This window comes from Dunckerocampus dactyliophorus, chromosome 8, assembly GCF_027744805.1.
Source record: "Dunckerocampus dactyliophorus isolate RoL2022-P2 chromosome 8, RoL_Ddac_1.1, whole genome shotgun sequence".
In the NCBI taxonomy this organism is placed as follows: Eukaryota; Metazoa; Chordata; class Actinopteri; order Syngnathiformes; family Syngnathidae; genus Dunckerocampus; species Dunckerocampus dactyliophorus.
Window position 1 is genome coordinate 15,071,211 of NC_072826.1, and position 27,369 is coordinate 15,098,579.

Genomic DNA, 27,369 nt, shown 5'->3' on the forward strand with positions numbered 1-27,369 from the left:
TTACTGTGATTACTGAAGTTCCTGAATATATGGGAAAAAGAAAAGTGGTCACCTTTCAGGTCCATTTTGATCCACTGCGCAGCGTTGGAGGCTTTTAAATGGTTCCTCCGGTTGCTATGGGGATGAAAACGTCGCTCTGGGCTGACAGGCCAAGGAAGAGGAGACAAGGGCAGACAGGAGGCAAGGGGCGGGGCCTGTAAAAGGGCGGGACTTCCTTCACAGCATACTCTCCTCATTGGTCGCTTTTGTGTCACGTTACCAGTTTGGAATGCAAATGAAAAAAGTTGCTGGTTCCCTGCCATTGCTCCTGCTTCACGTCGAGTAGTTGTAGGACACCGCCAAGCGTCCACAAATGGTGTAGGCTAGCAGAAAAAACAGCGAGGCACAACACCCAGACGGCACGGTCACCCGTGGAGGCTGACGACAGCGGTACGTAGATGACGACAATCATGCGCCTTTTGGCTGCTAGCTATCTTGCTTGTTTGTGTGCTGGAACGCGGGAGGGCTCTCCAGTTAGCATGTGTAAACTGCAACATCTACGTGTTGTCTGGACATGATGGTCCTCGTAACGGTTTGCTTTCATGAATTCTCGTGTGTCATGAGCTATTAAGTTGGACTGTGATGGAATTCACTGCGTGCTAAATGCTAACACGGTTAGCCTTGAATGAAAACAAGCACGTGAGTCCAGCCTTTAAATGTACAAGCCCGTCCAGGTTGTTGACAGGACAGCCTTGTGCATTGACAGCCTTCTGCACGGTGCGCCGTATTGATCAAGATTGCCTTTACCAGTGTACAAACCCTGCAACGAAAGGTATGTATACTATACAACCCTTGTAAGGTGCCATAAAAGTGGCATGCATCCATTGATGCTGTCTTGGAGGAATCGGGTTGCACAGGGCATGACAAAAGAGGAGGAGCTAGTTGTTTTTTTTTTGACAAGTGGATGTTATCACCTTGCAAGAATAGCATGGCCCAGGCGATAAACTCCCACGTCAGTTTACATTTGTGTCTGAAATCATGTGAGGGCATGTGGGTCAAACATGTGACCACAACATTAGATACACCAGGCTGCTCAATCTAATGACTTATTTCAAGAGTATATAGAGAGAGAGTCAACATGCTGCCAATACATCAATATGTTTATTATTGTAGTGTTGTCGTGGTATCAACCTGCACTGCATTCTCCTGAGAACTTTTTTTAATATTTTGATACTTTTATGCAGGTGATTAAAGCACCTGACAGCTCTTGTAGTGATTTGTTTTGGAGCTTTTGTTCTGGAATACACAGTATTACTTTCTCCACCATAAACATTAGCTTTACAGATGCCATGACAACCATGATACACTACTTTTCAACAATTTGAAATAAGTCTCAAATTCCCCACAGTAGTGCCTTGGAATCTCTCCTTGATGCTGGAATGCAGCCACCGACTGGCCACCCAGACATTTCGGGTATCAACTTATTGCCACCCCTATGTGAGTAATGGTCTCACCTTGGCCACCCCAATGACAAATTTCTGGCTCTGCCACTTCTGCTGGACTAAGATTGCTAGGCCTACATGAAAATTATGACGCTTGATTTTCTTCCCTGGAATTTTTGGGCAAAAAATGTAAATGGCGACTGACTTTTAAAACAAATGTCACAGCCTAAGCCTAATTGCAAGTATTTCTCAGATGTTTTACAATGTTGTACGATGTTGTGTACCACGTTGAGAAGCAAATTGCTGATGCTGTATCCATGACCTTCACAACAGATATGTGTTAATTTCACGACAGGAGATATGTGATGTTAGACATATCGGCATCGGAAATTGAGAGTTGGACAACATCGGCATATCTGTTATCGGACATCCAAAAACAATAATCAAACTTAAAGCTCCCACATCTGTTGCTGACTAATGCATCGTTGATAGAGAGCGAAGCTGCATTTTAGGATGTGTAGCAAAGCCTTCTTTTTGTGTGGTGTGAGTATACACATGTCGGGCTCATGTAGCTAGGGGTGATTTAGAGGCAGTATCATGTTTATTAAAAAAAAGTGCCCCAAGTAGTTTACAGAAGAGCTACAAATTACCAACACCACTATCGGATATTTCGGTGGAAGCACTTTTTGACTTTGATGCACCTCATTTGGGCTCGTACATGACCTGATTTATTTTTCCTCTGGTGTGAAAGAAGCCCATGAGAGTGATTCATCAGAGACTCTGCTTCTGTGCAACTGAAGTGCGTTCCTAATCTGCAAGCTTTGCCAGAACTATTTCACTGTGGTATTTATAGATCAGATGGAGACGGTAGCATTTTTCAGGCAACTGCTCTCTTTAAGGTTGGGCTTCTTTGGGAGGTATACTGTACTGTCTGAAAGTCCACAGAACAGACAAGAGATGTATGCCATTTAAAAAAATCCAAAAAAAAGCTGTGCAGTCAAGTGTTTTGCATCACTATTGTATTACTATGCTGGAGTGTGTCCTGGAAGTGAGCCAGAGTGTCTTTGTGCTGGTCCACTCAGCCGTGTAAAGGAATGTCCATCAGCATCATGTCTCAATTATTGGAAAACAACCCACTCGGATTGTGGTAGTAGGTAGTAGTATGGTAGTCCTGCGCCCTCTAACACATAAAATCTCCCACCTGCTATGTTTGGATAAGACCCTGACAGTTTACCATCCTCATCATGGCCTCTGTGATGTTTCTGACTGCTGTTTTTGGACGTTTGACCTTCTTTAGGCAACATTTGTCCACATATTTGGACATACAGATGGGTTCGTGTTGGCTGCCCTTCATCTTGATTTTGTCCTGTTTGCCAAGGAAACTAATTACAGCCAATGATACCTGCAATCTTGAGTAGAAAAGAGTAGTAAACTGTACACAGCTGTCACCATCCAAATCATGGTCCATAATAGTTGTCTATTAGATACTATATACAGTATACTGTAGGGGGACTTAAAGGAGATTTTCTAAGTGCTGTATGCTGTAACAGACATGTTGCAAGTCACCAACCGCTGACCATTGGGGAAAATGCAAGTTTCTGTTTCAAGTATTACAAAAAGTCCAAAGTGAAACACAATATTCCATAAAATTGTCCAATGGTACTACTAAAAAAGTAAAAAACCTGCAAAAAGTGGTCAATTTGCAGGGTTTCCCCTATCATTATATTGGAGAGGAAAGGGGCATCATATTCGTTATACAGGGTTTCCCCTAGGATTTTGTGAAACTGTGGGGGTGGGCTGAATGGGAGGGCAGACTGCCGCCCCTGTGCCGTGCCGCTGCTGCGTCTGCAATTTTCTTTTATTATGACAAATGCAAATTTTTATGACTTAATTATTAACTTATTTATTTCACATTTTTCACCAGGGTGTACCCCGCCTGTCGCCACAAGTCAGCTGGGATAGGCTCCAGCATACCTAATGAGGAGAAGCGGTATAGAAAATGGATGGATGGATGGTGACTGCAAACATTTATATTGTAGTTTATTTACAAAGCACATCTGCACTCAGTGTGCTCATTTGTCAATAGATACAGGCGTCATGTTTGAATTGAGCACTTAGTATTTTTATAAGATGTGAAGCAAATATTCTTTGGAGACCTGCTCAACATCAGCTGGTGAGCTATTGCTAGTTTACGGGCTACTCGTTGGAGACCCATGTGGTAGCGTCGCTATCTTAAAGCTGGACACACTACGTGTTTGTGTGTTTATGTTGAACACCTTTTTATACTGTAATTATAAGAAGAGAGCAAGATTGTTAAGTGACATAAAAAAAAACAAGTTAGTATGAATGTGATAGCCAGTTGTAGCTCGCTCGTGGGACAAAAACAAGCTAGCTAGCTACCGCCAGAGAGGCAAAATGTGCAAACAAAGATGCCACAAAGTCAAATGAGATTGAAACGTTATCGATCACACACGCTGGCTTAGCCTGTGACAAGCTGTCGTCAGTTGACTATTGAAAAACAGTTTGTAAAATGTATAGATACATTTTACAAACTGTTTTTCAATAGATAACAAGGAACAAAGTGAACATCAACACAAGACACGTAGGTTCATCTGGCCACATATACGCAAGTGCCAACATGGCAGACAGGCAATTCCGGTGCATCATTATCCAAATAAAGAGCAGTGAAACATTTTTATGATATTTTAAATTGTTTTCAAACTAATTGTGGTCAATATGTGTGTAAGTAATAAGCTATATATGGATCTATATAGCATATACAGTATATCCATTCACACAAGATATTTCTTAACATTGTTTTCAAGTAAAAAAAACCTCACTTTTAAGGTGTGGGGGTTTTTATTTTGTAGTGGCGGACCGATAGATTACATGTAGCGGAAACTACATGTCTTTATTTGAGTGGTGGTCTATTGATTTCTTCTATAAATGTGTGATGGTTATCCTATATAACTGGTGAGGGTGGATCGCCATGACAGTCACTATATGAATTGGCTCCACTTTCCTCTCAAGTTGCCTTAAAAGAAATCAAAGCAAATCACAATGGATCTTTTTTTTCACATAATTTAGGAGACGTGTGTTTGTAGGAATCCGCATTTAATGTCCATGTGGAGACCAGATTGTTGTTTTTGTTCATCCTCCTGGAAGAGCAAGTAAGCATATTCATTGTTGTTGAGACTAATGATGTGTTTGTGTTCCTTTTGAACAGAAGATGTGGTTTGTTTGCTTTAAAGCTCCTCTGCTCAATCCCCCTTACTTCATTAAAAAGTGTTTATTCTAGAATTCAACGCTTTAGGAAGCTGGGCTTTCATACCCTGAGGAAGAGCCCTGTCATTGTCCCTTTCTTCTTCTTTTTTTTTGTTGTTGACATCCCTCCCCCTCTGCCCTCACAGCTCAGCTCGCAAAGTGCGAGACTCGAGGCCCGGCATTTCCGGCTGTACCTCCAGCTAATCTATATGCTAATGAGAAGATGATAATCAATGAGGTTCATGCATGGCTAGCCCCAATCAATACAAGCCGCTCACATGGCTACATTTCACAGAGCCAGACATACGGGGGCTGTCTTAATGTGGCGGGGCTGACCATAAGCACACCATTATCCACTGATTCCATCTACTTTATTCCACATTAATGACGAGCCGTCTCATCGAGAGAGAGTCTTGAATTCCAAAAGTCTAAAAGTCATTTGATTTTATGAGAAGGAATTGCTATTTTATGGCTTTGTGTTTTGGGCAGATTTTTCCTTTCCAAGGGCTGCTGTAAAGTGGTTATCCCTCAGCCCATGCATGTCATTTATGTGACAATTTAGGCCACAACTACTTAACAAATAATACAAGTACTCTATATACTCTACTAGTGGCCTCCTCTCTATTAGAGAATAAACAGTGCATCTTCTTTCATTCTGTCCTCAAGTACTATTATGAAGCCGGAGATCTTGGTGAAAACGCAGCTTCATTGTGTGGGCAAACCAGCCCACAGGAACTGGTTTGAAACAAATAATTTTACTAATCAAACATAACATCATCATAGTCTTACAGCCTTGCAGCAAGTGCAAAGCGCTCCTATGGAGCAATAGGTCCTTAAAAAGCAGCTCAGCGCTCTCATATAGAGGATCTTGGTAATGGCTTATTTGTTTCGGACGTGCACGTGTTATATTGAGGAACATCACATGTTTACACTTGTACAAGTTAACATGTCCGAAAAGGATCTTTCACGAGTGTTTTTGCAGTATGTTCTTAAAAAAAAAACAGCAGATCCCTCCTGTCATGCAGAGGATCTTTGACGAGCATTTTTGCAGTAGGTCAGCTCAGCTCTCCTCTCCTATAGTGGACTGTAAACCAGGGGTGTCCCAAAATAACTTTTTCACTTCCGATACAATACCGATATTGCAGCCTTGAGTATCTGTCGGTATGAATGTGAAAAATGCACCACTTTGGCTGGGTTCTGTGTAAAAGGCAAAGGCACCTTTTACTGTATATTCTGTTTCTGTGTGGAAATGATGTGTGATGGTGTGGAGTACCAGGAGAGTTAGTTATACATGTAAATACAGCGGATGCCCCCTTCAAGTCAACTGGTACTCTCTGCAGCTGAGTGAATAAGTATGCCAGGTATTTGAGGAAATATGCAAGGCACATTCAGTGAACTGAAATAGCCTCATATGACGCTCCCAAATTCATGTGAATTACAGTCCTGCTCATAAGGCAACGGGTGAGTCACCACTCTTGTCCCTAGCTGACTGACTGACACCAAATTGGCCTCCTCACAGCTGCTGGTTATTTGTGCAAATTAATCAGTTTAGCCATACGAAAGCGGCACTGTGGAAGAGAGTGTCGGGCTTCAAATTATGGACGCACCAAGATGGACATGTGAGCAATTGAACATATGCTGTGAAAAGATGCATTGTTTTCATAGACATTTGTCATTTTTATATTCAGAACAATAGAAGTGATAATAATATTGGATATCATGTCAGAGGGTCTTTGCGTGCAAAAAATCCGGGCAGCGTAGGGGGAGGGGGCCAAACCATCATTACCATCATCTTCATTAGAGAGGATGCTGTCATCCAATCAGCTTGCCTCCCTGCACGGGGATTCCACAATCACCCCGTTGGCTGTCGCTAGGATACCACATAATCAGGAGGCAGACTGCGGCCTGGTTGGCAGACTGGGGTGTCGATGCTGGGACGTCGAGCTCGCTGTGCATTAGGTGGAGGTGTCTGTGGAGGGGGGCGTGATGGGGGGAGGTGGGCTCATATAGCACGCTGGCAAAAACGCATGCATTCACTCAGTCAGTCAGGCAGCCAAGCAGGCACTCACTGGAAGGCAGACAAAGAAGGGAAACATCCTGAAGTAGGACAGCACGCTCCCGGGGGATGGGACATCATACCCCTGCATCGCGTTGGGGGGGCCACAGGAGGTAGGAGCACCAGGGGTTATGGGGCTTTGTCTCCTCACATAAAAAAACATTTGCTGTAGCTCTCCACATTTGTGAGCTGATGTTAAATGCTTTGGATGCCGGGGCTGTTTCCTTGAGGGAAAGCACTGATGGAGGCTTCCATTCGTAGAGCCACCCAGTCTGTCTGACAGCATCTTAATGGCTCTCCTCCTTCTCTTCACTTCACAAATCTTTTGTCGGTTGCAGCGTCCATGAAATGATCATTATGAGGCTGCGGAAACAGTACTGTAGTGATGGTCGTCGCAGCTTGGTCAGTCTTCCGGGGTACCATAGCTTTTGCAACTGGAGGCATGATCCGGGACACAGATGTAAAATGTGGAATGCCAAATAGAATGTTTGGGAGGGGGGTTCTCCATCACACCCTGTCACTGATGGATGGGTGATTCCTCTCGCGGCGACTGGGGCCAAAGGCATCATCTCCAGAGGGGATTCCCTCCCCTCCTCTGCCCTCTCCTTTCTGTGCATCATCAGCAAGGCAGGCTTTGTTTACAACGGGAGTGCTCTCGTTGTCTGAATGGATTTAACGTGTAGGTGGGATGTTTTTAATGCCTTTAATGAGATGTAATATTCATGCTCTGCTCTTTATTTTGCTCCCGTGTAACATAGATGAGTTTTTATGATCATCTGCACTGAGACGCTCCCCCTTTACCATCACTGCCATTCCCATCTTATTTTAAACTTTGAAACCAGCTTTGTCCCCCTCTCTACTGTGGTTTACTTGACACATTTATTGGGAAGACATATGGTATGTAAGGATTTTATTAAGTTAGGAGTCTTCAATACAAGTGGGTTGTACATCTGGGCTCGGGCCTCTAATCCGCTCCAAATTCTAATGAGAAGGAAGGCGAGGAGGTGGTAATAGCTTTAGAATAGTAGTACTGCAGCAGGGTTGGTCCTTATTTAATTACTTCCATCAAACCCTCTTGACACTCAGACATGTTTAAAATCCTCAAACTGCTCTCTCAATCTTTTTCTGGCCCTTTCCTCCCCATCCCCTACTTTTTCAAATGAAATGCACCTCTAACCCCAAGGTTGGAAATTCCATCCTCCTCACTTTAAGCTCTTCTAAGCTGGGGAACCCTCTTCCTCTAAGTATGCCCTATTCCCTTTCAGAGACTTCTCAGCCTCATCTTCTTCTTGCCTCCAGCATCCTTTCTTTGCTCTCATTCTGCCGGTTGTCAGGGTGAAGCCTTCTAGATCCAAGAGATTTTTGCTTTGACGTTTTAGACGACTAAAATTTTGCGCATCAGTCATAGGGGTCCATATAGATGCCTGAGCCACGTAAATGGTAGGTAATACTGGCAGGAGTCCAACACAACCCTGCTTATTGGTATTTTTATTAAGTTTTGTGTATTTAGCATTTGAATTTTAGAGTATTCAACTCTCATTCATCACTTTCCCCCGATTTTGACTACACGGAGAGCAATTTTACTTCCATCCTAATTAACATTTGCAAAATGAATGTTTTCTTGTTTAAGTGTGATACTCCATCAGTGTTTAACATGTAATTTAGAGCCTCCACTAATATGAGCCAGCTACATTTTTTAATGCTAAATTGTCTGGCTCTCATTAGGGAAACCAAATTGTTTTTCCTTTTTTAACTTAGTTTGTTCTGTGTGTGATGCTCACTTTCTGTCTGTAGGGGGGAAAAAACATTTTCGCTGCCAAGTTGTGTGCCTTTTAATCAAACTGAGTAAGGCAAAGCAGTTTATTTACAGGCATTTCTGTTATTGATCTGTTCGTAGACACATCATTTAACAGTATCAATTTCCCCACTGACGCTAATGAAAGAATAAAGAATGAAAGCTGTATGAAGCATTGGCATTGCCATTTGTGATTTATTGCTGAAAACTGTGCTGTGTGCTTTATAGTTTTGCATTGGACACTCAAAACCTGAACACGATCCGTTCCAGAAGGCTTTTTGATCTTTGATTTGCTGAAAGTTTAAATGAGGTCAAACTTTGACCATCATAAATCTTTTGTTTTTAGCTTTTATTTGTACAGATAATGATTTGGGTACTGTTAAGGCATAGTAAATTCTCATATGAATGCAAAACTCTTATTTGGCACTGTATACAAGGCAAAAAAAAATTGCTTGACTTTTGCACCACATGTTCCTCAAATTGTAGACAAAGTTCCCAGTTGTTGGCCCTCCTAACTATTCTTGTGTGATGTTTCTGACTTCAAACATCTTTCCTACCTTGTGCTGTGTTCTAGACACAGGAGGGCCATTCAGAAGAGCCGAGGGTCAAAGGTGAGAAGAGCAGAGGGCACCATGAGCGAGCCGGGGCCCCCAGCTTCCACAGGCGGCAGCACCGGGACCACCATCTCCTCCGGCACCACCAGCTCTTTCTCCACCACCACTACCACCACAGCCATCAACAGCACCATGACAGCTTCTACTACTACTACTATTGCTGCTGCTGCTGCTACTACTACTACTACTACTACTACTACTACTCCTGTCACTAGCAGTACTAATAGTAGCAATAGCAGCACTAGTAGTAGTTCCACTAGCACCACCACTACAGCGAGACAGGCAGTGCCTCAAATTTCCGTTTATAGTGGGATACCCGACCGGCAAACTGTGCAGGTAATTACTTTGAATACGTTATATCTCCTAATACGACTGAAATGAGAGATGTTTGTGTTCCTTCAGGGTCTTAAAACAAATGGCTTTGGGATAGTTTAAGGGAGGAATGCTCTTTGTGCTTTAGTGCTCTTGACCCCCTGACCCCAGGATTAGCCTCCACACTGGCTGAATGAGTGCCGCTCCACTTTTGGAGACCACGCTTTGACAGCAGGTTTTTAGCTTTTTAGACCTTCTTTTCTCCTGCGTGGCCTTGTTGCCTTTGTAAGGCATACACTATTGTCACCATGCAGCCCTCTGAGCATAATGGAGCAATGGTCATTTCATGTCAGCTAAGAGCTGTAGGAACCTAGGCTATGTTCACACTGCAGGTCAGTTCAGATTTTTTTTTTTTTTGTGCTCATATGTGACCTGTATCTGATTTTTTTCCATGTCTGTGTGAACAGTACAATTCCATTTTTTTTCCAAATGCGACTCAGGCCTCGTTTGTATGTAGATATAAATCCGAAATGTATCAGGTGCTACTGCAGTATGAACATTCCATATATATCCGACATATATGTCGATATATATGGAAAGGGGTGGTTTATCGTGCAAGACTTGGATAAAGGTACTCACAGATGCAGGCAAAAGTTCTTCTTCTCATCTGAAAATGATTTTAAAAAGGTCAGTGAAGCAGCCCTCGTCAATATCTCATCACTCCTGCCACCGACATCCACTCACACGCTTCTTGGAACAGATGTCGCGGCAAGTGGTCTACGAACTGCCATAGCCAAAAATTTTGCCCTCTTTCTTCTGAATCTCCAACATGGAATCATATGGTTGACAAAATATTGACTCCCGTAGCGTTAAGGAGAGCACACTAGTGATGAGCGGATCGATACTGAAATATCGATACTTCTGAATCGACTCTGAAATGAAAATATTGACACTTCAGATATATGATTTTGTCATTTGTTTTTTTGATGTTGTATTTTAGCTTGGCTATATTGTAAATCACCAAGCTACCTCAATACACGTCAGGGTTTAAAATCAATAATAGTAATTATGATGTCTTGATTCTTTATGCTATGACTTGCAATACTGTACACTACTTACATTTTGGACGCTTTGGAAAACATGCTGGCATAAATGTAATATACTAGAAAAATGGTCAATTAGATAATTAGATGCTAAGTTCCTCCCGTGCCTCCGCACAGACATTTTGTTTAATTTTTCAACCAATCTTGTGGATGTTTTGATTGAGTTATACAGCAGACCCCGCACATCCTCATCCAGTGTCTGTCTTGCTCTTCGCACAGGTGATCCAGCAAGCTTTCCACAGGCAGCCCAACACAGCTGCCCAGTACCTGCAGCAGATGTATGCAGCCCAGCAGCAGCATCTCATGTTGCAGACCGCCGCCCTCCAGCAGCAGCACAGCCTCAGCACCGCTCAGCTGCAGAGCCTGGCCGCCGTGCAGCAGGTGATATATGCCTTTCATTCCAGTGTGGAACGCCACCTGGTTACCTGGTTTTTCACTATAATTAATTGTGGACAGACATGGACACAACCACAGCTTGACTGAGCTGTAGGTGAATCATGCCAGGTCCCTGGCATGATTCATCAACTTTGCTTAAATATGTTTTATATTGTTTGTAATTATGTTCTACGTCATTTGATTTTTGAAACTCAACAGTAAATTCTTAAAAATTACATTTATAGCTCATGGCTCCACCCATGACGAACTAGCTCTCAAAGCCTCATTCCGGAAGTGATGTCATCGGGGTGACGCCTCTCAGCTAAAGCAGTGTAAACAAACTCTTCTCGAGGTAGATCGTCGACTTGGTTCAGTATATTTTTTCATCAAACTAGTAGTCATGACAAATAGTTGTCTTGCTGCTGGATGTTCACAGTATCCGAGTGATACTGTAATATACTTTGTTTTCTTTTCTAAAAGAGGAAAGTTTAAGACAAAAATGGACAAAGCAAGTGCAGAGAACTAGAGACGGATGGAAGCCCACCTTCTGTTCTTTGATGTGTTCATTTTACTGATGAGTGCTGATGAGTGCAAACGCATTTTGAAAAAGGATTCTATTCCGCCAGTATACCAGCACAGGAAAAAACGACAACTATGTCAAAGTTGCCACAGAACAGAGTAAGTCATGTCTTGTTTACATAATGTCTTCTAAACACCATTCGACAATAGCGACAAGGCTGCAAAGCATTGTACATGTTATGTAAATATCTTTTGACAGCGATACAGTGGGGAGTGGTGGTGATGGCGGAGAAATATACAATAAAAAAGGCTATAAAGACCCCTTTACGCTCATTAAGAAGCTGATTTAAAACAATAATTGAAGGATAAGCAACTCCAGAGTAATTTACACTTACCATTCTGTGTTTTGAAAGCGACCAATCTTCATCTCCATGTCTTAAGTCCATGTTGTGCAAGTTCTCTATTTCATCTTCAAATGTTTCTCCCTTCTTTTCTCCTCGAAAACTATTGACACATCACTCAAATCTTTGCTATAATCACTGTAAACATCCTCTGTCTCGTACGGCGCTATGTTTGTTTACCTTAGTGATAGTACTCCAATGGCGTCACTTCTGAAAATGAGACTGAACAGCGAGAGCTAGCTCATCATTGCTGGTGCAGTGAACTACAAATGTAATGTACCATTAGCTTTCAAAAATCGAACAATGTAGATCATAATTACAAACAATATATAACATATTTAAGCAAAGTTGATGACCCTTTAAATAACTTTCGCCTTTCCTGTCTCCTACATGCCATAGGCCAGTATTGCAGCTGGTCGCCAGAACTCCTCCCAGAACGGCACGTCATCTCAAACAGGGTCGACTCAGGCTACGGTAAGAACAGTTTACAGGTTCAGACTCCGTCCTGCACATATAATGTTATCAGTCACGTCACTGACAAATTTACCAATTTGGAATTTTCCAAATTCCAAATTCCAAAAAATTTGAAGACAACTTTTCTCATAGGTAATGTAAAAAAATTAAGCTTCCCAAGTGTGAAAATAAGTTAACCACTGTATAATAACCTTAACCCAAAATAAAACTACTCACCATTTGAAGATGCCTGACTAGTGGAGAGGGAACAGGGAGGTGCTTAGAAAGTAATACTATCATCTAGGGATGTTTTATACTTTATACTACTGCAGTTAACTTGTATAATTGTATTTAATGTTATCTGCTTGGTAATATGTGTATGTAATTGATGTTAAATTGATTAATAGTTTGTATTGTACTTAGCAGCCAGACACGGACCTATGTGGTTCTATGGTTACCATTACTGTTCCTCTTTGGCATCACCAGTACCCTTCTGTGGCATCACAAACACCACAACACATCCTAACTAGGGCTGAAAAATGATTACAAATTTTTAATCAAATTAATTAAACATGATTAATCACATTTGCTTCTGTGTGGAATATGCCTATTTAGCTGTATATTATTGACAGAATTGACAGGACATAATTACATAAACTGCTCAAAAAATAAAGGGAACAATTCCTGTTGTACGGAAAGGATGGTCACGGAAAGAGCTCCATTTTTTACTACCGGAGTTTTAAACTATAAGCACACAAGAGGTAATTAAAAAAGTCACGGATGAAATGGCCATATTAAAAAGATGGTTTGATAAAAACAGATTATCCTTGGACTTAAGTAAAACCAAAATAATGTGCAATTGTGGCTTCGTCTGCCGTCAAAACAGAGAGATGTGGCTCGACATGATATGCATGCGTTAATGACATTTTTATGTCATTAATGAAATAAATTACTTACCGTCGTTAATGCGCTAGCCCTAATACTAATGTGATGCAATTACTGTGTATTAAAAGAAGATAAAGCTCAAATCCCTAATGTAGTTCTCCTAACGTCCCCCCCCCCTCCGCCCTCCCCAGATCAACCTGACCACCTCGCCGGCTGCAGCTCAGCTGATCAGCCGGGCGCAGAGCATCACTTCCACTCCCACCAGTATTTCCCAGCAGGCTGTTCTTCTGGGCAGCCCTTCAAGCACCGCCCTCACAGCCAGCCAAGCACAGATGTACCTGCGTGCACAGATGGTGGGAAAACAGCACAGTCATGGGCGCATTCACACCAGCCTGCACATATACATCAGCACCAGAGAACACAGACTTTTAAATGATTGTTTTCTACCCAAATGCTGTCTTCTGCTCGCTCAAGTGTGTGTGTGGGTATTTTTGTTGTTGTTGGGTAATCAGGATAATGTTTTACAGAAGCAGATGGGAATAGTTAGAAGCACTATTTTTAAGTTTGAAGTTTTTTCAGAGGAATTCCTGTTTCAGGACAACCACTTTTTAGCAGGCTCGTCTTACAAACACTGTAACCTAGCATTAACTCTTTATTAAAACAATTCATTAACGTTGTCTTATGCTTATATGTCTCATGTGTTGTTTCCAGGCCCAGCAGAGCAATGTTTTCCAGGCCCAGCAGAGTAACCTGGTGCAAGTGGCCAGGAGTTTGGGCCGAGCCGTTCCGCTGTCGCCGCAACTGATCTTCACTCCGACGGCCACCGTGACCGCCGTGCAGTCTGAGAGCTCCACACAGGTCTCCTCACAAGTACCTTTCGCTATTCATTTGTCTTTTTTCTCTATATTTCAAAGCCCCAAATTGTTGTCAAAGTAGTTTGAAAGCAACACTGGACGTGTGTGTTCAGTGTTGTGAAACAACAATGGCAGAGAAGATACTGCACTGCTACCACAACCAACAGTAATGCTTATTTACAAATTCTCAACTCAGATATACAACACTAGTGAAGAGGTTGGAAACACCTTGTAATTTCTAACTTGGACAAATGTGTCCAAACCTTTTAAGATCTGGGAAGACAAGCAGTTGCAAATGTGTGCAGTGTTTCTCAACAATGTGACATTGCCATTTACTGGTATGGCATCTATATTGCAGATCGTAACGGTTGTGTACACAGGAGAGACAAAGGAAACCTCTTTTTACCAGATAGTTGTCCTTTAAACTTATCCTAAAATGGTATCTCATGATTGTACATCAACTTTAACGAAACGTCATGAGAAGTACTTTGCATTGTTCCCAATTTATGTGCAATGATTACACAATCAGTCAGCTGTGCAATCTAGATAACACTGGAGATACACTCCAATTTTAAGACCAGTTGAACAATTGCATGTATTTACATTTTGCACGGTTGGCTCTTAGGGAGTTTCTAAGTAGCACTTCAAAGTGGAAAAAAAGGACTCGGCAATGAGTGGCTGCACCATTCTTGTTAATCACCTAAAAATTGGTTTGGGCATGCTTGATGCCAGTGTTTCCAGGAGGCTAGTGGGAATGTTGCTCCAGGTGGTGAAGACGGCTTTACGGAGGCCATCCGCTGTCTGGAACTGATGTCCATTTTTGTAAACTTCCCTTGCCATCCATTCCCAAATGTTCTCAATTGGATTTAGATCATGGGAACATGCAGGATGGTCCAAAAGAGTGATGTTATTCCTCTGCAAGAAGTCCTTTGTCCGACGAGTATTGTAAATTGCAGAGTTATAACTGTTGAAAAACCCAGTCATCACCACACAGACGAGGGCCTTCCGTCATGAGAGATGCACCCTGCAACATCTCCACATAGCCAGCTGCCGTTTGACATCCCTGCACAACTTGAAGCTCCATTGTTCCATTGAAGGATGGATCATGATGGCCCCCCCCTCTGTTGTGCCGTGTGGTGGGATCTCCTAGTCAAGCCAGTAACGTTGGAAGCCATCAGGACTGTCAAGGTTACATTTTTTTCTCATCAGAGAATAAAACTTTCTACCACCGTTCAATGTCCAATGTTTGATGCTCTCATGCAAATTCTAAATGGGCAATTTTGTGTGGTTATAGTAGACAAGGCCTTTTGAAGATGATTTTTGTTCTTAAAACCCTTTTCTGGCAGATGCCGCCTGATGGTTATTGAACTGCAGTCGACACCAGTAACAACATTCATTTGATTGTTCCGTGTCGTGACGGACAGCCAATCAGATCCTCCAGCTCAGGGCAGTTGACATTTTTTGGGTCTACCACTTGAGTTTTTTTTTGTTCCATAACCCTCAGGATCTTTTGAAGAACTTTAAAATGACAACAATCCGACCCATCAATATAAGAGATCATGGAATTGTGAATACCTGACAGAAAATGGCATTGAATCCACATTTTTGCCATGATTTTATCTTTTAAAGGCTGTGGTCTTAAACTCCTGATCAGCTGATGAACAGCTTATTTCAGTTTAATTGTTGTTTGCAATAAATTGCTTACTCTAAATTTTTGTCTCACTCCCATTTTTTTCTTTTTTGCATTTTGAAACTCTACTTAGAAACCTGCTTAAATACCTGATCCAAAATGTGCAAAATGTAAATTCTTGCGAACTTTAAACTGGATTTTGACATTGAATTTCGATGTATTTGTGTAAATAACAAACATTAAATAAGATCATTACTTTTTCTGTCTCTCAAGAATCAGGTTCAAAATCTGGCCATACGTGGCCAGCAGGTGGCGACCACGTCCTCCTCTCAAACTCAGACTCTGCAAGCCCTCAGTCTGAAGCAGACCCCCGTGCCCATCCAACCTGCCTCGCTCATCAAGAACCCCAGCCAGGGAGCCAGCCAAGTGTCTGCAGGAGGCAAGCCGGGCTCATCCGAGAGCCCATCTTCTGAGGGTGGAAAGAAGGGGGACGTCACAGAGGCCCAAGCCATTAACATGAGCCGCAGTGTTACAGCACTCAGTGCGCAGCCTCTCATTGCTCCGGGTGAGTGCCGCAAAGTTCAATAGTGTGTTTTATCAGCCTTAATTGCTGGCCACACTCCAACTAGACCAAGAACTCCCATAAATATAATTTCCTCACAGTTTGTGGTATGACCCTCCTTTCCCCTGAGTTGAACTAATCATCAAAAAAAATAATCTACTTTATCCATTATAAATGATGTTTTGGGTTGAAGCCCTCTTTGAACTGTCATTGTTCAAGGTGGGAGGGATTACGGCAGCCTGTCAGTGCACAACTTCACCTCACTTTGTTGTCGTAATTGATGTATAGAAGCAAAAGGGGAGGCGGGCAAGAGACTGAGCGATCTGTAAAAATTTACATTGGGTTGCCATGACAGCAGGCCACAAGGGACGGGGTGCACACAACATGCCGTCGTGATAATGCACTATGGCTAGTGGAGAACTCAAAGGAGTCGGATGACGATAAAAAAGGTCAAGCTAACTGGATTTTAGGAGTGCACAAGGGCTTGGAAAAAAACATACTGTAGATATGTCTAAACTATCAGAAAAAACTTTTGTGGATCTGCAGCACAATGAAATGGTGTCTTCTTCCACCCATGCCCCACCCTTCCACAAAGTCAGTGGAAATTGGTTAAGTAGTCTTTTGCATGATCCTTATGCCAAACTCACTGTGACAACATAACCTCTTGGTTGTCCTTAGTCATCATCGCCCCCTATCGGCCAAAAGGAGCACAGCATCTGCATACAGATGACAACATTTTTTATAAAGACATCTTGGCATATTACCGTAATTTCCGATGTAAAAGACGAACGGGTGTTTAAGCCGTGAGGACCAGGCAGCTCTTTGACAGGAGCCAATCATGAGCTATGAAAAAACTCCCGACAAGCAGTATCCCATTGGAAATCGCAAGAGGTCATTACTCAATATAACAGTCTGACTCATGGTGTCATCTTACGAAGAACGCTAAAATCATCACACAGCAACTTAATACGCAAAAGGTAGCTAGTAAATATTGCAAGACAAGTACAAATTTGAGTTTAAAATAACAAACTGCCTGGCAGCCATGGCAGCCGTTGGCCAATGAACTGCTCTGCTGAGAGTAATGCATTATGGGTAAAAATTAAAATAGCTTTTATTTTAAACTCGTATTGATACTTGTCTTGTATATTTCCTAGCTACCTTTTAAGTGTTAATTTGCTGTGTGATGATTTTAGCGTTCTTTGTAAGATGACACTGTGAGTCAGACTGATGCGTAATGACCTCCTGTGATTTCCGATGGGTTGACAAGCTCGTCATGAGTTCCCTTATAGCTCCTGATTGGCTCCTGCGACAGAAATAGCTACTGACTCTCCAGCAGCACAGTATTCAAAGAAATACTAGTATTTCTGAAGTATAGGAGATGTCACGAGATTAGAACATGGTCATAAATTAGCCGCTCCGCTGTATAAACCGCATGGTTCAAAGTTTAAGAAAAAAGTAGCGGCTTTTAGACCGGAAATTACGGTATACACAAGTGTACTTAATAAAACTGTATTTGCTGGTGCTGCTTTGTTGGTTTTGGATCAGAATAGGAACATGTCCTGAATAAACCCAAAGCAGCAGCAGCAGCCTGTGACACTATGGGAATTCAGGCATTTTCCAGGGTCCACTACTAACTTCATCAGAAACATTAGCTGGCATTGTAAAACACATGCAGCTTAGAGCGGAGGCCTTTTTGGTGACATGGAAGTGAAGCTTCCACTCTGTCATTGTACGGGGAGCTCGCACGCAGTGGCAGAGCTACGTGGTGGCCGTGGCCACCTTTGGTCACTCTCTGGCCACCCCTCTGGCCATCTAGACATTTAAGGTATCAAATTATTGCCACCCATACGAGAGTAATGGTCTCACCTTGGTCAACTCAATGAAAAAAATTCTGGCTCTCCCACTGCTTGCACAGTAGGTGCTGCTCTAACCGCTGGTTGTTTATTGTAGGGGCCGTCAATAAATTACTATTGCACTTTTTTTTTGTTTTTTTAATTCTACATCACACCACAAATTGATCTGTAATCATGTGAAATGATTAGTCCTACCCTAAAAATATTTTAGGTTTTGAGAAGCCAAAGTCTTTACTTAAATGTCCCCAGCAACTAAGCGGAACTACGTTATTCATCACTGAAATCTGACCAGAACTGGACTTAGGAGACCAAGTTGGGGGGTAAGTCGCTGTTATTGGACTACAATGCTGATGGCGATGTCATACAACTTCATGTAAAAAAAAAAAATCCGAACTATCCCTTTAAGGACCTGACTCACAAAGATGTGTTACTAAAACCAAACATGGAGTGTATCCCACAGCAGCTTTCAATGCAAGAACAGGTGGGGAGGTGGAGGCAAGCACAATTGGAGACAAACGCTGATGTTCCAAGCAGGTTCCCATGAGTGTCTTGGTTGTGGCTTTTATTCAAATGAGCAAACGCACCTCAAAGCTTCACATTATTGGGTGTGGAGACTATTTTCATGTGAATTCCAGGAAATAAAGGATGATTCTGTCAACTCTTATTGGTTCCTGGTAGAGTCGTAGGAGGCAGCCTAGTGTGGCTGTGACCCACTGACTCACCCTTCACTTTTATCAAGTGTCACATTTGGCTCGGTGGACTCATTCCTGGGATGTTGCTCATATTGGTCTCATTTTCCCCACTGTGCAATACACGCTCCCACAGTACACGACTGAAGGCTTCAGTGACTAGCAATGACTGGTGCTGATAGACCACCTTGAAACAGTTTCTAAGTAAATTTTAGGAATCAGCGGGGAACTTTCACAAAATTCCCAATAACACACAAGGCAAGAATCAGAATGAATGTTTATGTAAAGCAGCTCAATTCAACTGGTGTCCTGTGGGCCAAATACGGCTGTTAAATGACATCAGACCAGTCCACAACTTCCATTCTAAACTTGGGAGAGACTAAAAATGTTGCATCCGATTCCCAAAAACAGCAGAGTGCTCTGGTCATATAGAAAATCTTTGATTAGCATTTTTGCACTAGGTCCTTTTAAAAAGAGCAGAGTGCTCCTGTCATAGAGAGGATCTTTTACTAGTCTTTTTTGCAGTAGATTCCTAAAATCAGGAAAGCGGCCTTGTCATATTGAAGACCTTTGACTAGCATTTTTGCAGTAGGTGGTTAAAAACAGCAGAGGCTTCCTTGTCAAATGCACCGCGTACGTAACGAAACAAGTTTACCAAGTAACTTTAGATACGAGCTGAGCTGAGGAAAACCTAAAAAAAAACAAAAAACAAAAACATCCAGAGTGGAGGCAGTGACCAACGCGACACGAGCCGTTTTTAACACTGTCTTGCCAATTGCGCTGCGTACGTGAGCGAGGCATGGCTCCTCTCTCACTGCAGCCTGCAGCAAGTCTGTCTCGGGCGGTCGCTGTGTGTGACTGGCCAATCAGAGCGTGAAGAGTGAATACATAAGTAGTTACCCAATGACGATTTTCCTTCAACAAGATCACAGATGACGAGCTGTACTCTACTCATGCTCGTATTAAACAAAAGTGCATTATCCGTAACGGATACTCTGGCTCATCCCTACTTGTGCCCCTAAATAGCATAAGCAATACAGAAAATGGAGGGATGGTTTCTTTGTTTGATTTGGATATTGATAAACTAGCTCCAAAATGTGCTATAACCAAGTCACAAATACTTTCCATTACAATTTCTTGGAGGCCACAGTGAAGTCCTGCAATTGCCTGTCACTTTTTAGATGGATGTGGTTTGGAGCAAGAGTGACAGCCAGCTGACAAATGACTTCTTTATGGCCGCAATCCCTCCTTAAATAGCAATAACGCGCGCACGCAATCCCTCCTTAAATAGCAATAACGCGCGCACCCACATACACTGGGAATAATAACAGCCATGTGTTTCTGTTGTCAGAGTCACCCACTGGTGAATTTGGAATGCACAGTGCTGTGAATGCTTACATTTTGAAAAATGACAACTGTATCTGTTTTCCGTTCAGCCTACACGCAGATCCAGCCCCACTCGCTGGTCCAGCAACACAAGCAGCAGCAGTTTTTGGTCCATCAGAGCCAAAGCTCCCAAAGGATGCCCGGTCAGCTCCTGCAGACGGCGTCCATTCAGCCATCACAGCACCCTGTGCCCGTGTTGCCCAAACCAGCAGCGCATCAGCCTTTGACACCCAGCCAGCAGGCCACCATCTTCCACTCCACCATCAGCACCCACGCCCTCCACTCCGCCCCCTCCCCAACCTCCTCATTGGCCAAAGCCCAGCCCGTGCAGCTCACAGCCATCAACCTACAAATCCAGCCAACGGTAAGAGCCCCAACAAATTAGCTTTTGTCCGCACATACTCTGTCAACACCAGTAATGTGTTTTATTAATGCCTTCCAACACCAACAGCTATAACTCTAAGGCCATTTTAACCAACTGTTTATGATTTTAAATGCAAACACAAATTTTATTTGTAGATACAATGCCTGGATGCATTTAAATATACAGTTGTTGTTTTAAAATATGCACATTTGTTTGCACAAGGCCTAACATGCATGATGTAATTACAAATCAAACAAAAATGTATGTTTCATAGATGGCCATGCTCCACTTTCAGTGAAAATCATTTGGAGAAACTCTGAATCGGGATACTTGGGAATATTTTCCAGTCTTAATAGTCTCCTCTCTACCATATTGTTCATTGTAGGCCTCTCGGATGGTTCAGGACAGTAAAGATAAGCCAACTTCCCTGGTGGTGAGAGAGACGTGTGCAGCCCCGACCACACAGCAGCAACAAAAGCCGCCGCCTCTACCACCACCACTACCTCCGCCACCAACGCCACTACCGCAACAGCAAAAGCAGCAGCAGCACAGTGCGCCTACACCATCGCAACCCACCAAGCCTGTAGAGCAGCCCAAGTACAACCCAACAACACCCGCTGGTCAGCCACAAGGTAATCACTCAAGTTTACAATTTAAGCTGCTGAGATGACATCATCACATCATCTATCATGATAGAAAAAGAACATTATGGTTGTTGGACGTGTGATGATAGAGCTCTTTAGTGTCAACGATTGTGGCTGTGGGCAGCGTCTTACTTGTGGAAAGGCCTCTACGGTTGTAGCTTGGCAGATTTGTTTGGAAGGATATCCCACTCATGGAATGTGAGCTGACCATACCATGTAGACGGCACGAATCAAAAATTCCACAGATGTTGTGTCAGTGTTTGTGTATTGGTTTCTATGGTGACATTGGCTCTTCATGGTAGGGCTAATGTTGTGTTTCTTGTTAAGGCAGTCTACAAAGCTGCAAAAGTTTTTGGGCACCAAATTGGATCCTGCAGTATGTGAAATAGGCCCTGTCCATATGGGAACGTTCTTGGGATTTCTTTTTTTTTTTTTTTTTTTTTTTTGGCGGGTTGGAAAAAAAAAGTCACGTCCAAACTGTGCCGGATTAGTATATACTGTATATAGTATGTACAGTATATATACTGGAGTTGTGTGTGTATATATAGTGTATATATAGTTGCATCTATAAGGGAACGCATCACTGAGTGAAAATGGTGTGATACACAAGGCACACTTACGTGTGGCGCTGTGAACAGGCACACAGACAGAACCACGTGACACTCCAAACTAATGATGGGTAGATGGGGCCTTGTGAAGCGTTGTGGCACATTACACTGTATAGATACTGTGTTGTGCGTTGTGCGCATCTCTGCCATGACACATCAGACACATCGCGTTTGTCGATAGTCCAGGCTGAACCAGGCTGAAGTCCATCGTAAAATTTTTGTCCGATTCCACCTCTGATTTCAGTCAACCTACTCAAGAGACTCAACTGACATATTGATTCAACAACTATATACAATAATACTGAAATTATTGTATTATTTTATATCTTCATCGAAGTTCATTTGATAGATTTAAGTAATATAGTCAATAAATAACGAGAAGGCGTGTCATAACGTTTGGAAATCAAAATGAAAGTATTGTGAATGTGATGTTTCCTATTGTCTTTAATGCAGGAAAGTTTATATGTGTGAGTGCGTGTGTGTGTGTGTGTGTGTGTGTGTGTGTGTGTGTGTGTGTATAGATATACAGGTATATATTAATGAAGAAAATATGATTTTCCAGTGTCTTGGCATTCAAACCAAGTAAAACCAAAAGCAAATCTATATTGTAAACTGAAATCAATTATTAAATTAATTTAATATTTACTATTTATGAGGAAGTAGTCAAATGTTTGTACACTGTACCTATTCGTATTGATTAGGTGCTTTTCTTTACACAGGACAGTTCAGTAAAACAAATACATTGTTAAACACATTTAACCTGCAGAAAATAAACCAAATATTTTCAACTAAGAGTCACTGAAATGCACATGATTTCTGATAGGTCAAGGGGAGATGAACCGTTCCAGTGGAACAGGATGAAATAAGGAAATAAAAGCAAATAGCTTATTTGTCGATACAAAATGGTCCCACACGGCAGAAATCTTTCTTTATGTCACACTGGATTAAATGGAAGAATTGTGCCTCATAAGATTTGTTCTATTGCAGAGACGTTGCACCCCAATGACAGAAATCAGACTCATTTCCTTATAAATACAGTTTGGTGCTTCAGTGACAGGCGAAACAGCAACTATATCAGTCACGTGACTTTATCTCAAAGCGTTGCCCGCACCGACACGGGGCTTCGCTGTATGAGCTCGACACATCCACCAATGCATTGATGTTCCCGGACCCATCACTCTTCCAAACCACAGAAGAAAGAACGAATGTGCATAAGTCCGTCTTCTGCTTACGAGAAGTGGAATTATTTCTGTGAGTCAGAGTCAACAAAATATCATAAGAATGTTGACTGAGGTGAGTCATGTCCGTCGAAATATTCAGATATTATGTTGGCTTATCGTCAAAGCTCACTTCTGGTCATGTGACCGCGACGGTGTGGCGGTGGGTTCTCGTATTGCCTGTCTACACGGCAACGGCAAGCCATCGTTTTCAGATTTTCCCGCTCTGGAAGCCAAAAAATGCAGTTTCAGGTCACCCAGAATGTCGTTCCCATGTAGATAAGAGGCTGAAACGATTAAATACTATGCCATTTTGACCTTTAAAACTTTCTGTGTGGATAGCCCCTTAGAAATTAAGTGTCAATGCTGATGGCACTATGAGTTATATTTTACTTATTAGTTTTTGCCAAATATAATGGCAGCAGTTTGCAGATGTATAAATGTAAGCTGATCGGCAGTTGTCTAGGATTGCCTATTTTCCTGTTGTGAAAGGTTGCATATTCTACTCTTTCTTACTGAAATTGAAATAAGTTTCAGAGGCCCCACAATAGTGTATCTAGTTTTGATGCTGGAATTTAGACATTTTTAAAGTGCTTTCAGTCTGGCTTAATATGAAATGACTTAATATTTACTTCATCTTGCAAATAATTTATTAAATGTTTCCATGTACCGCCTGCAATTTGCTCGCGTACCACTAGGGGAACCCTTGTTGGGAATCACTGTCCTAGAAGCTCTACTTTGCATTTTATCCACTCTTTACATGAACACTGTAAGTCTGTACTTGTGCAACGTAAGGGAAGCCTTATATCACATACAACAGCGTAACATTAAGGAGTGGGACAGGAGGACACAAATGTTAGCAACACGTACTAGCATAGCTGTGTGAGCTGCAGGGATAACGTTACACTCTCATTGTAGCAGCAACGTCATGCTAACAAGACAAAATCATCAAACTTTCCTCACGTTTGGGGCTCATAAACAGGCTACTGTTAGAAAGTCACTTTGGCATAATAAGGGACTTTTAAATGGGGCTAACACAGACAGGGCATTGAAGGCGGTAGTAGCAGTGGTGGTGGTGGGTAGCTGTTTATTCCAACATTCTTGCTGCAGCCCTGCTCCAACACGCAGAAGTCAGCCTAACTTGACTGTGACGACGCGGTAGTCGGTCAGTCTGGAGCTGATCATTCACTGCTGTTCGTTCCAAATAGAGGTGTGGGCAACGCTGTCTCTTTAAGTGCTCAGACACAAGCCCGTCGTCCTTTGTCCGTTCGCCACAACAAGGAACAGAACCGCGTGTTTTCTGCAGGACACAAGAGTCGAAGCTGGTAAGAAAATTATTAAAAAGGAAAAAGAGACAAAACATGTTGACGTTTACTTCCGTTGTTGAACTTGATCAATTGTTCTACACTGCTGTGTGCACATAAGCCTTTGTAATGTTTTTTTGTTGTCGCGTCATGAGTATAACTTTATTTAAATGTGTTACATTAGCAGATACAAACCAAACACGTCTCATTGTAATGGTTAGATCATTTAACTCCTCCATTCTTTCATGTGTATCGCTGTAGCCATTTTTATTCATTCAGTCATTTCAAAGAGAAAGTGTTTACTGAAGAATATTACATTATCAAACAAGGATGATCAGTTTGAGTAACTTTTTAAAGGTCCAGTCTGCTTTGGTTAGGCACTCAGTGGGGGGCGCCAACTTTCGAAAGTGTTTATTCTGACCTCAGAATGCGTAGACTTTGCAAGCCACGCCCCATGTAACGTGCACAGCATTCGTTTTGCTTGTTGTCAGCTTATAGTGATTTGGCCAAATTGAGCTATCATTGAATGCCTATTATGACTTCTTGGTGGTGATCTCGACCATCAAAACAAAATCCTGCTCTTGTTGTTTTTTAAATTTTTTTATTAATAAGTATTTTTCTTGTACTCATTTCCTGGTCAGGAGGGGCTACAACCAAGAGGCCGACGGCTGCACCTAGGACGCCGCCCCCAGCTATGACCTCAGGAAATGAGAGCGAAGCGCCAAGCGTGACGGCCATCGCGCCACACAACGGCGAGAACAAGCTGCCCCAGGCTATAGTCAAACCGCAGGTTCTCACGCACGTCATTGAAGGCTTTGTCATCCAGGAGGGCGCAGAGCCATTCCCAGTGTGTGTAAGTGACCCCCACCTAGGCAGCGGCCACAACTTGATAAACAAGCCCCTGGTGGTCCAACACTCCAGTGTGTGCACGCCTGCAGGAAGCTGTCAGCCTACAAACACAAAGCCTCTCTCTTTATTTCCCGGCTGACAGCTCACAGCTTGTGTGTGATTCTGGCTTTAATTATGGACGGCCGCACTCGCTGAAAGAGTACAAATGGATGTCTGAATGTGTGATGAACATCAATTTTAACTGTGTCTGCTGTTTGTCTGGACGAGGTCTGCTGCATTAACAGGGACGCATGCTGTCACCGCACTGTTGGTTTATTTTGTGAAAATTGCGCACAAAAAATGTATTCTGATTATCCTTTTTCTTGTTTTTAGCACACGTTTAACACAAGCACAAGAGTGTCCATCCATTCCATTTTCTATACCGCTTCATCCTCATTAGGGTCGCCGGGACATTCACACATATGGACAATTTAGAGTCGCATGTTTTTGGGAATGTGGGAGGAAGCAGGAGTGCCCGGAGACAACCCACGCACACATGGGGAGAACATGCAAACTCCACACAGAAATGCCCAGGGGAGAATCGAACCCAGGTCTTCCCGATCTCCAGGCTGTTCCTGTATTGGCCAACGTGCTAACCACTAGACCACTGTGCAGGCACAAGAGTGTGTTTTGGAAATTTAATCTGTTGCAGGGTTCACATGCCGTCGTCATAAAACCTTTTAAAAATAAGTGAACAAGAGATAAAAACAATAACAAACATAATACCAACAATAAACATACTGTAATTAAAATGTTATATACAGGTGCATCTAAAAGTAGAATATATATGAAAAGTGAATTTATTTTAATATTTCAGATAAAAATGTAAAGCTCTTACATTTTTGATTCACTAGACAGAGTGAAATACTTAAAAGATTGTATTTCTTAATAATTTTGATGATTATGGCCGCACGGTGGCTGAGTGGTTGCCACACAGTCAGGAGATGGGGTAGACGTGGGTTCGAATCTCCACTGGGCATCTCTGTGTGGAGTTTGCATGTTCTCCCTGTGCGTGTGTGGGCTTTCTCCAGGTACTCCGGTTTTCGCCCACATTACAAAAAACATGCATGTTAGGTTGATTGGCTATATGTGGTTAGGTTATACAGACCCTTTCCAAAAAATTTGAATGTCAAGGAAAAGTTGTTTAATTTCCATAATTCCATTCAAAAAGTTAAACTTTCATAAATTATAGATTCAGGGCCCACAATTTAAACGATTTCAAGTGTTTATTTGTTTATTTTTATGTAATTTGGGCTTCCAGCTCATTAAACCCACGAAAACAGGAATTCAAAAAATTAGAATACTGTGAAGAAATCACCATTTACTTCTCAGTTTTTGCAGGAAAAAAAAGAAAGAAATTAGGATCACATCAAATCAATCAAAATATGGTACTTTCAAAACTATATGTCAATCTTCAATACTTGGTTGGGAATCCCTTTGCCTTAATCACTGCCTCGATGTGACGTGGCATTGAAGCAATCAGCCTGTGGCATTGCCTGGGAGTTATGGAAGCCCAGATTTCCTTGATGCTTCTTTGTTGTTGGGTCTGGTGCCCCTCATTTTCCTCTGGAGAATACCCCATAGATTCTCAATGGGGTTTAGGTCCGGTGAGTTGGCTGGCCAGTCAAGCACTGTGATGGCATGGGCATCAAACCAGGTTTTGGTGCTTCTGATGGTATGGGCAGGGGCCAGGTCCTGCTGGAAGATGAAATCTGCATCTCCATACAGATCCTCAGCAGAAGGAATTATGAAGTCCTCTAAAACATTCTGGTAGACTGTTGCGGTGACCTTGGATTTAAGAAAGCAGAGTTTACCAACACCTGCACTGGACATTGCACCCCAAATCATGACGGACTAAACTACTGCATAAACTACTGCACTCTAACCAGCTTTAATTGGTCTCCTAGTCTGAAATGAACTCCTGAGATGCACCTGCATAAAGGGTCGTCTGTTCTTTCTTACTTCAAAGATGGGAAGCAATGTTGTAAAAAAAAAAAAAACTAAAGAAAAAGCAAAACCAAGGCAGTGGCATGTATTTTGCCGCTCGCTGAACTCCCATGACATATAGTGATGACTTGCACGATAAATAGGAAATGCGCGGTTCATCTTTTGGACTAAGTGTTGCAGTAAAATAAAAAGCAGATAAACTCACAGTTACTGCGCTGCTTTGAT

At 42.3% G+C, this 27,369-nt stretch overlaps 1 protein-coding gene across 5 annotated transcripts in view; it reads left to right on the top strand.

Annotated features, from left to right (window-relative positions):
- Positions 1-278: 278 nt before the first annotated feature.
- phc2b (polyhomeotic homolog 2b (Drosophila)) overlaps positions 279-27,369 on the top strand; it is a 33,367-nt gene continuing 6,276 nt past the window's right edge. For 2 of the 5 annotated variants that reach the window (XM_054783546.1, XM_054783545.1), the window contains exons 1-10: positions 6,722-6,854; positions 9,111-9,486; positions 10,785-10,946; positions 12,260-12,334; positions 13,390-13,551; positions 13,910-14,068; positions 15,956-16,247; positions 20,223-20,536; positions 20,922-21,168; positions 24,951-25,162. In XM_054783546.1, coding sequence (XP_054639521.1) covers positions 6,811-6,854; positions 9,111-9,486; positions 10,785-10,946; positions 12,260-12,334; positions 13,390-13,551; positions 13,910-14,068; positions 15,956-16,247; positions 20,223-20,536; positions 20,922-21,168; positions 24,951-25,162 — 2,043 coding nt within the window. In that variant the 5' untranslated portion in view covers positions 6,722-6,810. Of the gene's footprint in view, positions 430-451; positions 812-6,721; positions 6,855-9,110; positions 9,487-10,784; positions 10,947-12,259; positions 12,335-13,389; positions 13,552-13,909; positions 14,069-15,955; positions 16,248-20,222; positions 20,537-20,921; positions 21,169-24,950; positions 25,163-27,369 lie in introns of those variants that run through there. The other 3 variants (XM_054783549.1, XM_054783550.1, XM_054783548.1) reach the window with 3 other exon arrangements.